Below are 11,593 nucleotides of genomic sequence, written 5' to 3'. Positions count from 1 at the left end.
GGGGCAGCTTATTAATGTTTTTAATATCCCCAGGATACAGAATGCAAAATCTGATGTTCAAATACAAACTCAGAATAATCTGAAAGACCTACTTAAGCCCATTTGCCGATGACGAATGTCAGTAATTGGTATAACTAATTCAGAAATTGAATTCACTCTTAAATACTTTTATACTATAAAATTTTATTTCTAAACCATAAAATGTAAGGAATAGAAGGAGAATATAATCAAGCATTAAGAGGACAGGTTTCCCAAAAAAGAAAACTGTTGATACAATTTTCCCAGGCCAAGTTAAAGGTTACTTTAAAATATTCCATAATACCCAAACAGAACTCAACACTCTTAAATACTTAAAGAGGCAAATTAGGTTCATGAAGAAAAGTCATTGTAGCCTTTAGGTAACAATTTACACATTATTGTAAAATGTACTGTGTATTTATGCAGATTAACAAGAGTCAAATACACATGATATAAAATTATATAATTACTTCTGTCCAAGATACAGCCTGTTTTCACAGGTCCACCAAAATTAAAATAATCTTTCAATCCCGCTTCTAGAGAGAATGAATGGAAAGCATTGCAGTTTTTGAAATTAAATTCTTACAGATAAAACCATAGTTGGCATTAATTGATTGGGATTCATTTTGTTAATCTCATAAAATGTTGTCAGTTCTTACTTGGATCTGCCTTCATGAAGGAGAGAAATGCTTAATGTGCATAGAAATTTTCAACACTGTGTCAGTAGCTGTGGTACTTTACAAATAACCTCTTGCTTGTCTTTGAGAAGCTAAAATGCAGATAGGGGAGTATTCATTGGGTGCCCAATGGGACAATAGAGAAGGGGAAATGACCCCTGCCTGCATTGATGTAGGATTGCAAAGAAAGGGAAAATCATCTCAGCAGGATTGACAGAGAGCCTAGCATTTGAGCATATGCTATCTTGTCTTTGTTTTCTTTCTTTTCTTTTTTTTGCCTGTGACTATTTCAAATGCCCCCACATTAATTCCTCAATTTTAAGATCTTCGTGGAACTGAGGTCAGAAATCTGAGTGGCAATCATGCTGTGGCCTCTTTCTAACCTTGAGCTTTGCAGTCTATTTCTCTCAGCTACAGTGACCCCCATGCACAGTGGAGTTAGTATTCACATCCTGCTCTGAGAGTACAAGAGCTAACAGGGCAAAACACAACTCAACAAATGCTGGTTAGCTGAGGCAGCTTCGGGGAAGTGGGGATTTGCCTTAGTCATAATAAAGGCACTCTGAAATCCAAGTGGTGAGAAGTACGCATGCAATTCAGATATACAAAAATTGTCCAATAAGTATTTATTAAATTATCAACAGTACTGACATGTAGTAGCCTGTCAGGTGAAGGGCTTGGGCATCATCGCTCCAAAGCTTACAACATGGAAAAGCATTACAGCTACACAAAGGCATGTTTTCTTGGACCCATGACCAACGTAATAGGGCAAATCACAACCCTGCAACCTGGAGAGGAGGGCATAGCTGACAGGTGAGCTTGGCTCACTTAGATGGAAGGTGCCAGGTGTCACCTGTTGGGAATCAACACTTACTGATGAGTTGGCGATTCTGATGAATTGCTGGAGGAAATAACTGGAAAATGAGGAAGAATGCAGGTGGGCTTAATGTGGCATATAGTAAAAACTAAGTTAACGTTTACTGAATATACCGGACAATCGGTCTGATAGCAAGAAACTCTTACAGACCATAGTTTTAGGGGATGGCCTTCTACTTTTATAGACTTTGCTAGAAGAGGTTGACCTCTCACAGAGAAAAATTAAGAAAAATACCCTATTGTCTCTGAGCCAAAGAGGGGAGTAAAAATATTGCCCAGAAACTCTCCAAAATGAAGACCTGACATCAGAGAAGAAGACTGTGCGAAATCCTGATCTACTTCAGGAGCATCCTTGGTCTGAGTATAGGTCCCCCCCCCACTGCCTCCGTCTTCCTGACTCACCTGAGGGAGGGGGAGGGATGCTCCAAAGCTCAGATCAGCAATGCAACTTGGGGCTCCACTGGTAACAACTTGGGGCTCAAAAATGGAGGCGTAAAACACTACCTGCCTCTGTATCTTACTGTCACACCAAGAGTGGGTTTGAGCTATGAGATGTGGAAGACGCAGACCTTCTCTAGGTAGGAGCACCTGGGCACTACCACATGCATAACTGAAACACCCTAAGGAGAGAATACAGAAGAAGAAACATTGAAAGTAACGAAAGCTGTGAACTTTATAGAGTTACTGATAGACATAGAACAAACCCAAAAGACTCAGAGAACATCAAGGACAAAATTAAAATAACTACAGCTACACATATCATATTCCAACCTAATAATACCAAGGACAATGATCAAGTCCTGAAAGAAACTGGGGAGAGGCGGAGGGACACCTTCCCTCTAAAGAAAGAAAATAAAAATTTCAGTGTGCCTATCATACATAAACCATGCCAGAAGATAGCAGAGTGACATATTTAAAATACTGAAATTTTGAAAAATGCGAATTTAAAATTTTATTTCCTGTTTCATTATAACAAAGTGGAAGAAAAACGAGGACTGTATCAGAAAAACACAAAGATTTTTCTCCAGCAACCCTGACATAGAAGATGTGTAAGAGATGATTTTCAAGAAGAAAAATGCTATGCTAGAAACACATATCTATCTAAATAAAGAGTATTGGAGAAGAAATATAGATATTTTTAATTTTCCAATTATAGCAATAAAGTATTAAGTGATTATTGAATATAGATGAGTGAAATGAGTCACAGCAATATCATATGGGACAAAAGGGAATAATTTGAAATCCTCTACTTTATTTGTACTTCATAAAAAGTGGTAAAATTTTATTTAAAAGTAGGTTTATATTAATTTATAACACATATTTGAAACATATAATTCTTAAAAAGAAATATAATTGATATTTTAACAAAGATAAATGTTTAATTAAAACCAGAGAAAGCAGGGGAAAAGAAGAAATGCAACAAATAGAAATGATTATAAACATGGCAGATATTTATCCAACTATTCAATAATCACTTTAAATGCAATTATTTCAACAGATTGTCAGAGCTCTATATCTGACATTTTCTGCTAAAACAACCCATGGAGAAAGACATAGTGGATAGATATATGCCTTGGTCAAAATTTAGTAAGATAGTTTTATGGAATGAAAAGTTGGGGATAGTTTTCTAGTTTGATAAGATAAAGCCATATTGAGCAAGAGGCCTCTATCCAGGAAATCATTCAATCAAAGGTAATTAATTACATGTTCAAAGTAAGAGATACTGAACTCTGTTCTGTAGATAAATAGGGGAATAATATCTCTGTCACCTCTACTAAGAGACAACTTCCAAACTAGTAATTGCAAGTTAAATATGGTACATACTTTAAGTAGACATATGTTCAAGAATAATTAGAGCATAAAGCTGAAAATAATAATTCGGGGGGTGGGAGAGGAAAAGTCATGTTTCAACCTTGCCAGAGAAGTAGCAAGTGTCTACAAGAGCCACCGCAGGTGAGGGCATTTTGTCAGAAGAAGGATACTGTAAGAATCTTGGTCAGAGAATGGCTCGAAAGCAGTGCAAGAAATGAGGGATGCCTGGAAACGTGGACCTAAACAGAAAGAGAGAGGGCAGTTTGAACTCCATGGGGAGTCATTTAAAAACTTCTAAACAGGGTTGTGATATAATCACCTTTAAGAAAACATCTGTGTCAGGTCTTTGGAAAGTGAATTGGAAGCTAACACCATGAAGAGCCAGGTATCCAGGTGGAAAGGATGAGCATTTGACAGGTCAGTGATGGCCAGGTGGAGGGGGCAGGCTGAGCACAAAGCAGATCTGCTACATGATGGAAGCCCTGGGAAAAGAGCCAGGCATGGATCAGATTACTAGTGAAAGAGAATATCCTTCCTGGGTTACCTACATGGAGTTACATGTTCATGACAGTGCAGTATGAGAAAAGGAGACATGAAAGAGAAACTGATTTGGAAGAAAAGATGAGGTCTTAAATTTGGACATAGTGAGTGGAGGTAAGGGAAAGAGCATGAGATGGAGATGTCCAGAGGACATTGGGCATATGCTCCCGGGATTCTGAGTTATCAGTGCCAGTAATAGGATGCATAGCTGATAATAAAACTATTACAAATAAGAACAGTGTCCAATAAAATTGTGTAAGAATATACACTTGATAATGTAAAGTATTAATTAATTATATTTAATTATTGAACGTGGAGATTCAAAAGTGGTTGTGGAATTATCATTCAGTGAAGGAGATGAATAAACAGCAGAATAACAAGAAAGCTGGAAAACCAACAGAATTATGTGTTAAATGGCCAATGACATCCAAGGTTGTAGAGAGAATTATGTATATAAAGGAGAAAGCAGGTTATCTTAGCAAAGTTTGGGAATATTCCACCATTAACTTTCTATTATGCTAAAAATATAAATGAGAACGAAAATGACTTGCTCTATAACTTTCTGAATTCCTTGTCCTCCTGGAAGACCTGAAAATGTCACAAGAAGGCATGCTCTATTCTTGGACACATTCCTTTCGTCAGGGAGAATATAAATTCTTCCAACAAAATCCTTTGATTAAATACTCTGAACTCCACCTATGAAGATGAAAAAGATCATTTAAATTGAGAAACTGGGTTGAAGCCAGCCAAAAATAAAAACAGATGAGACATAAGGAAGCCAATTAGATTTTAAGTTGTTAATGGTGAGCAACCGCGTGTTCCAAATATGACTGCAAATTATCTTTCATTGCTCGTCCTCTTATACAAGGGACCTTAACACTTCTTTGTGTCCCCTCCTCTTGAATCCTGTGAGGTGCTTTTAACCAAGGAAACATACCTGAGGTGGCACTGAGTGACTTCCCTTGCTGGGTAGGAGAAAGCAATAGTGTTTTCTCCTTGATCACTCACTCTTGAAGTCCTGAGCAAGAAGTCTTAATTTCTGAGGACACCAGGCTGTGAAGTTCCGCAGTCTCTGGCTGGGCACAAATCACGAGTCTCCACACAGCTTGTAGATTCAAACAGCAATTCTTTATTCCCGAACTCACACCGGCCGTCTACAAACACGCTCTGGGGGAATCCACGTTCTCTGCCCAAATCCACTTCTCCCAAATCCACTACTCTGCCCAAATCCACTCCACATGGGCTTCTGTCTCCCAAAATATACTGTCTGACCCTAAGCACTCAAGAGGAACTCAGCAGCAGGATACGCCCTATTCTAAAGGGGGAACACCCTAATCTCCTATTATGCTAAACTGCCCTATTCTAAAGGGGGAACACCCTAATCTCCTATTATGCTAAACCGCCCTATTCTAAAGGGGGAACACCCTAAACACGGATCCTGCCCAGGTCCTTGAGCAAGGTCACCTTACAGAAGTCCTTCCACTAGACAGCATGGATGTAAGCTGGCAAGGAATTTGTCATACCTACTTGGCTGATGGCTCCCAGCAGTGAAGAGGTGATCTGAGGACTCCTCCATCAACAATGCCAGTCTCAGACTTCTGCCAGCACAGGCTACAAACATGGACAAATTTGGGGGGAATTCCAAACCCCCTAGTTGAGTAATTCCCAGCATCAACGCTTCCTAGCTGAGCCTCAAATATAATAAAAATTAAAAAAAGGCATCCCCATTTTTCCTTAATCATTTTCTCTTAGACCCTGTGAGAATGCCACTTATCAATGTCCTGCCTCTCAGCTACAAATTCACTCTGCTTGCTCTCTGGTAAACGAGGAGCTGCCCATTGCTTTCTTTTCTCCCCTGTTGGACAGTATAATCCTAAACTTGGTAAATAAGGTTGAGGGAGAGAGGCTGCCGGATAGGATTCTGCTTTCCTAACTGTGGTGTTCTTGCTTTGAAGTCTCCTGCAGCATGAGTGGCTTCTCTAGGATCAGTCCCATATGACACATGGCAGCCAATGTCAGCTGGCTGCAGCTTCCCCCAGCACCATCGAGGGTCATTGTCTAGCAAATTCAGAGGCCAAGTCTTTAGCTAATTCCATCAGCAAGCACAGCATTCACTTGCCTGCCTTACAGTGATCAAGGAACATGTCCTGACCCAGGAGGCCTGGGGCTGAGGCAGGACTGGGTGCTCTTCCAGGGGGCTGTGGAGACAGCCATCTACAATCCATCACAGCCAAGTGTATGCTCCACACCACATCATCTTACATTGAACTGCTTGCCTTACACTGTTTTCTATTCCTCCTAAAAATTTCTATAGATACATTATACTGTATCTTCTCCTTCTTCAACATTCTCTTTGCTTCTTCACATTCCCTTGTTATTGCAATACCCTGTTACAATTTGTTACATTCTATATCATATTTCAATTTTCTCTTTTATATATATATATATATTAAATTATATATATATGTTAATTATATATATATATGTTAATTTTACATAGACATATATTTACATACATAAGTTTATACTTTTCTATTAAAGTTACTGTGTAATCTTCCTTTTTTCATTGCATCCAGGATGATAAAATAAGCAAGTTATAGTGGCTGTGGTTTTACACCACTAAAATCTGGGTGGAAACTAGAATTGGAATGTTAATACTAAATAATAAAATCATGCTTTTAAATTTTGTTTTATTCATTGAAACAGTTTTGCAATGGGACCACCTTAAAGTTTACTTAAATATTTTCTATTTTTTGATTACTATGTGACCTGTTTCTGTCTCATTTCCTCTGGCTCAAAAGGGGAATAATAACAATATTTATTTCTTAGCATGGTTTACTATAAATGCCAAAGGCATATTCTTTACAAAATATTTAGTTAATATATACCGTAGAAACGAATTGGTTTTTGTCATTATACTTTGTATTTTTCATGACTCTTGCTTTAATAAATCTGAATAATGCATTCTGTTTGGTGGGGAAACCCAAGTTTTTCAGAAAGACAAAAAAAGAACTCCATTCAATTAATGGAAAATCAGCACCTAAATCAAGTGGATATAAAATGCTACTCTCTATTTTTATATTGCTACACAATATTATTTATGTATGGTTTGTATTATTTCGTAATTCTGTATGATAGATAAGGCAGCATTTTCTTTTATCTTCCCAAAATAAAGATTCCTTTTGTTTTTAATCCATGACCATGTGGCAGACCACTACTTTTTCCAAACTTGTCAATTAACTGCTCAATTTGGCCGAGTCCTACTAGGCTCTGAACTGAGATTCCTTCTTCAATGAAGTCTCTTGGCCCTCGACTCTGACCTCCGCTGGCACCTGTGCACAGCCCTATCACAACATTTTGCACACTGCCTTGTGAGCGGCTTTCCCCTTTCTCGGTATATGCAGCATAGGAGAGAAACCCAGGGTCACCACAGGGTCTGTAGCTCGGCTTGGCAAATTTTGTTGGAAGAAAAATGAATGAACAAATGACTAATGAATGAGGCAGCCCACTTCTCTGCATTGCTCTGCATTGCTGGACTTTGTACACCAAACCAAGGAGTATAAAGACACTTCCCAAACAAGGACAAGCAGGTTTGTAAGGTATTCCAAACAAAAATGTTTCAACTATTACTATAATGCATATAAGTATATCCATGTGGAGCTTGAAAAAACATGAAATATTAACTTCAGGAAATTGAGCATCTACTTTATTTACATATATTATGCATTTGAATGACTATAAATACAATCCTCAATCATTATTCTTTAAAGGATTTTATTATTATACGTAATAGTGGGTTCATTGTACCATGTTTGTATATACACATATTTTGATCAATCTTATTCCACAGTAATTTTGATTACCATTGTTAATAAAAAGCAGTAAAGTATGGAAGCATCAAGAAATATTTATATAAATATTTCTTCATAGTTTGCCAATAGTTTAAATATTAGGCAATCAATGTTAAACGAGTGATCTTTCCCTACTGTAATTTTAAGTTTAAGAAATTATAGCAAAGAGTTATTTGTATAGTTAATATAAAAATATAATTGCCTTAGGATGATTTTTTGGGAGATAGTGAAGCTATAAAATCTTGATTTTTTTATCAATGAATTTAGACATCAAATGTATGTGAGCATACTCTTTATCATACGCAAGATGGTCAAGCAAAATGGAAAGATCACTTGTTTGATTTTTATGTTAAAAATATCATATTAGAATCACAATTTTGGAAAACTTCCTAATATTAGAAAACATGCTTAATGATTTGGGGCTTTTTACTTTCATTATCTGACATGGACTTTAGGGGTTCTACCACGCGGCCAGCGCAATGGTTTCATTAATGAGGTTCTTGGCATAAAAGTTAGCTAGCGAGATCGAAATAAACACACAGACTCAGTTACCTTTTTCTATGACCAGGTCCGAGACGGCTCCCCTCTCTGGTTCCCTCCTCTAACCGCCCGGCAGGGCAGCAAGGATTACTCAGGGCTAGCAGGAGAGAGAGAGAGAGCGAGCACGCCAGGGAGTAGCCTTTTATTGGGGAGCAAGAAATTCAGGGGATAATTCCATCCAATGAAGGTTGAAGGGGGGGCCGCACTCCAAGGTCAGGGTCAGTGATTGGGCCTCCGGGGTCAGTGGTCAGTTACACCCCCACACGGACAGGTTCTCTCATCAGGAGAGGGCCGGGAAAGCTCCGACACAGCCAGAGCGCCTCAGACCCTAACCGGGAGTCACCCAGTCACGTGTGAGAATGGCTTCCGACATATTCCCCCTTTCTTTTCGCAAAAATGAGGCGGCGGTTCACTCTCTGGAGTTTCTGCATTCTTGTTCTGAAGACTCGCCATCCTACAATTACAACGCAATAAAGAATTAGCAGCAAAGAGAATAATCCAATAATGTACCAGGCCGAGTGTTTGAGAATATTTCCAGGGTTGAATCCATTTAACTCCTTCAATATTTGGTTAGCCAAAGAAGAAGGATCTGAAAAATCAGCTCTATTATTTTGAATGTCTTGGATATGGTGATGAAGTTCCAGAATATCCAAGCTATTATTACTATTTTGCCAAATACCTAACAAATGGTTTTTAACCTTCTCCCAATCCCAGAGAGAAGCATTGTACTTGGCAGCTGTAACACACACATACTTATAATTAGCATGGCATTTAAGCCTTTCTTTAAATTTTAAGGCTGAAAGTTTATTACCTATGTCAATAACAGTTGCCTCTAAGGCGTTTAATTTAGTTTCAATCTTTTCATCAATATTTACTTGATTACGCAGAGCCTTGGAAGTATTTTGAGCTAAATTATTAAGAAATTTTGCATGCTGAATATTCTGAGACAATGTCAGAGACGCAGAGACAGTTGAGGCAATAAAAGAGACTAGCGCCAAAACACCAACAATTATAACTCCAATAGCACGTTTAGGTCTTGCCAGCTGGGCATGAATTTGCTGTAAGACTTGTAAACCAGCATCAGCATACCATGGCTCTGAAATATTAGCAGGTAATAAAACGAAAGAGGGCTGATGAAGTATCAGCACTCCTTTTCCTCCATTATACCTAGTAATGTAATTGGTTAGGTTACATTTTTTACAAGTAACAATATATCTGTCATCTATCCATTTAACTTTTACATTTTTAATAATTAAAACATAAGGAGATTGGACACAAGCTCGTAAGCCATAGCAAGATCCCTCTTTACAGTTTTTGCCAATAAATCTTGGTAAGGGTTTGTCTGTAAAATGTAAGAATTCTGAGGCAGCAATTAAACGCCAAATATCTTTTTGAACACCACCTTTACTATAAGTCAAAATATTACTAACAAATCCTGCAGGTGTCATAGCAGAATTTCTTCGTAATTGTCTCTTATCAATTTTTGGAGACCAGTCTAAAATATACCCACTATCTTTAGACACCTTATGTTGTACAGGAAAGGGATTTATACAATCCATCCATTTAGGAAAGGTGCCAATCTCAATTGTAGAACTATTTGGACAGTGGTGTATCCGTGGAGGTTTGGCAGAAATGACTGGCTTATTATGGGAAAGTCCCATCTTAATTACTGATCTAGTATTAGGTTTTAAATCTCCATAAATAGAATTATTTGTCAGTCTAGGTCTACCAATTGCTGTCTTTTCTTCGAATGATACTTTTAGACAGCCAGCATGTTTATCGTGGGACCAACACAAGGGTAATTGGGCACTATAGCCAGAATAATTAAATCTAGTTACATGATTGGGAGTAATATGAGTATCTGTAAATCCTCCCATCATGAATGAGTCATTAGTAAATACTGGAATAGATTTTCCAGTCCACACAGCTGGGTGTACCAGGGGTGGATCTGGGAAATATGTCCAGTAAGTGTCTACTTGATCCCCCTTTACCTGACAGCCCAGTAGGGCAATTACTGTTGTTACCATCATCATTGGGGTCCTGTTTTTTCCTAGGTCTCGAAGTATTCGGGAAGCCTGGGTTGTTAGCTTCTTCACGTCTTTCCATGAAATCAGCTTTTTGGCTGGGTCAATCTGGTCTTTCTTCATCCTTTTCCGATATCTCCTCCTTCTGGATGGGGGCTCCTCTGGGTTGATCTTCAGTCGCTTCAATCTGGGTTCTATCTCTTCCATGTCTGATAGCACGTTCAGGCACCCAAATAGGACGAGAAGAATTTTCTGGGAAAATACAAGCATGCCCTCTGCCCCATATAATCACCGGGTCTGGGCCCTTCCACTGACCGGTTTGTAAATCTTTTTACAAAACTCTGCCTAAAGGGCCTGTTACTGAGGGAGACATTTGTCTCTCAGCAGCAGTGTGACCTTCTGCGTCACAGTTTAAAAAATTTAAAACAAACAAGGCATGATTAAGGCTATTTTGGGGAGTCATAAGCCTATCCCCCCTTTTTAATTTTTGTAATTGAAGTTTAATAGATAAATGAGTTAGTTCTACAATGGCTTGACCTTGGGGGTTATAAGGAATTTTTGTTTTATGATTAATTTTAAACTTTTGACAAAATTGTTGAAAAGAAGAGCTCACATAAGCTGGAGCATTATCTGTTTTAATTTGTATAGGGCATCCTAAAACAGAAAAAGCTGCTAGGCAATGAGAAATTACATTTTGAGAATTTTCCTTAGTACGTGTTGTGGCAAAAATAAATCTAGAATAAGTGTCCACTATGACATGTACATAACACTGCTTACCAAATTGAGGAATATGAGTTACGTCTATTTGTCAGATTTGATTTGGTTTTAATCCACGGGGATTTACCCCTGATGGCAGAGATGGAGTGTGAATAACACACTTAGGGCATTGGCTTACAATCTGACGAGCTTGTTTTCTAGTAATATTAAATTTTTTACGTAAGCTAGAAGCATTTTGATGATGTAAGGAATGGGAAGCTAGTGTACAGTCATATGAAGACATCTGTTGACAAAAAGCTACGAGTCTGTCAATTTTGTTATTACCTGAAGCTAAAGGTCCTGGAAGATTAGTATGAGCTCGTATATGTCCTATGAAACATGGATATTTTCGCATTAGCACTGCCTTTTGTAAATTATGAAATAATTTAAATAACTCTTGTGATGAAGTATACCCAATAACTGAAGTTTCAATATTTTTAGTAACTCCGACTGCATATAAGCTGTCAGAATAAATATTAATAGGCTCATTTGCAAAGTA

At 38.0% G+C, this 11,593-nt stretch overlaps 1 protein-coding gene across 2 annotated transcripts; it reads right to left on the bottom strand.

Annotated features, from left to right (window-relative positions):
- Positions 1 to 8,447: 8,447 nt before the first annotated feature.
- Positions 8,448 to 10,643, bottom strand: LOC143640582 (uncharacterized). Of its 2 annotated transcripts, none has more exons than XM_077108279.1 (2): positions 10,306 to 10,643; positions 8,448 to 8,768 (listed from the first exon to the last, which is right to left on the bottom strand). In XM_077108279.1, the coding sequence occupies exons 1-2, from the start codon at positions 10,606 to 10,608 to the stop codon at positions 8,724 to 8,726; spliced, it is 348 nt and encodes a 115-aa protein (XP_076964394.1). In that variant the 5' UTR covers positions 10,609 to 10,643; the 3' UTR covers positions 8,448 to 8,723. The 2 variants fall into 2 exon arrangements, with proteins under 2 accessions (XP_076964394.1, XP_076964395.1); XM_077108280.1 differs by having other exon boundaries at positions 10,339 to 10,643.
- Between the last annotated feature and the right edge of the window lie 950 nt (positions 10,644 to 11,593).

The sequence above is a fragment of the Callospermophilus lateralis genome, unplaced genomic scaffold (genome assembly GCF_048772815.1).
Source record: "Callospermophilus lateralis isolate mCalLat2 unplaced genomic scaffold, mCalLat2.hap1 Scaffold_341, whole genome shotgun sequence".
Lineage (NCBI taxonomy): Eukaryota > Metazoa > Chordata > Mammalia > Rodentia > Sciuridae > Callospermophilus > Callospermophilus lateralis.
This window is presented reverse-complemented; position numbering and strand designations above follow the sequence as displayed.

Excerpts from the sequence above, each read along its gene's own strand:
- LOC143640582 (XM_077108279.1), bottom strand. The coding sequence starts at position 10,608 with ATGCTTGTATTTTCCCAGAAAATTCTTCTCGTCCTATTTGGGTGCCTG. Across the intron at positions 8,769-10,305 it reads TTGCCCTACTGGGCTGTCAG|GATGGCGAGTCTTCAGAACA; the intron begins GTAAAGGGGGAT and ends TTGTAATTGTAG.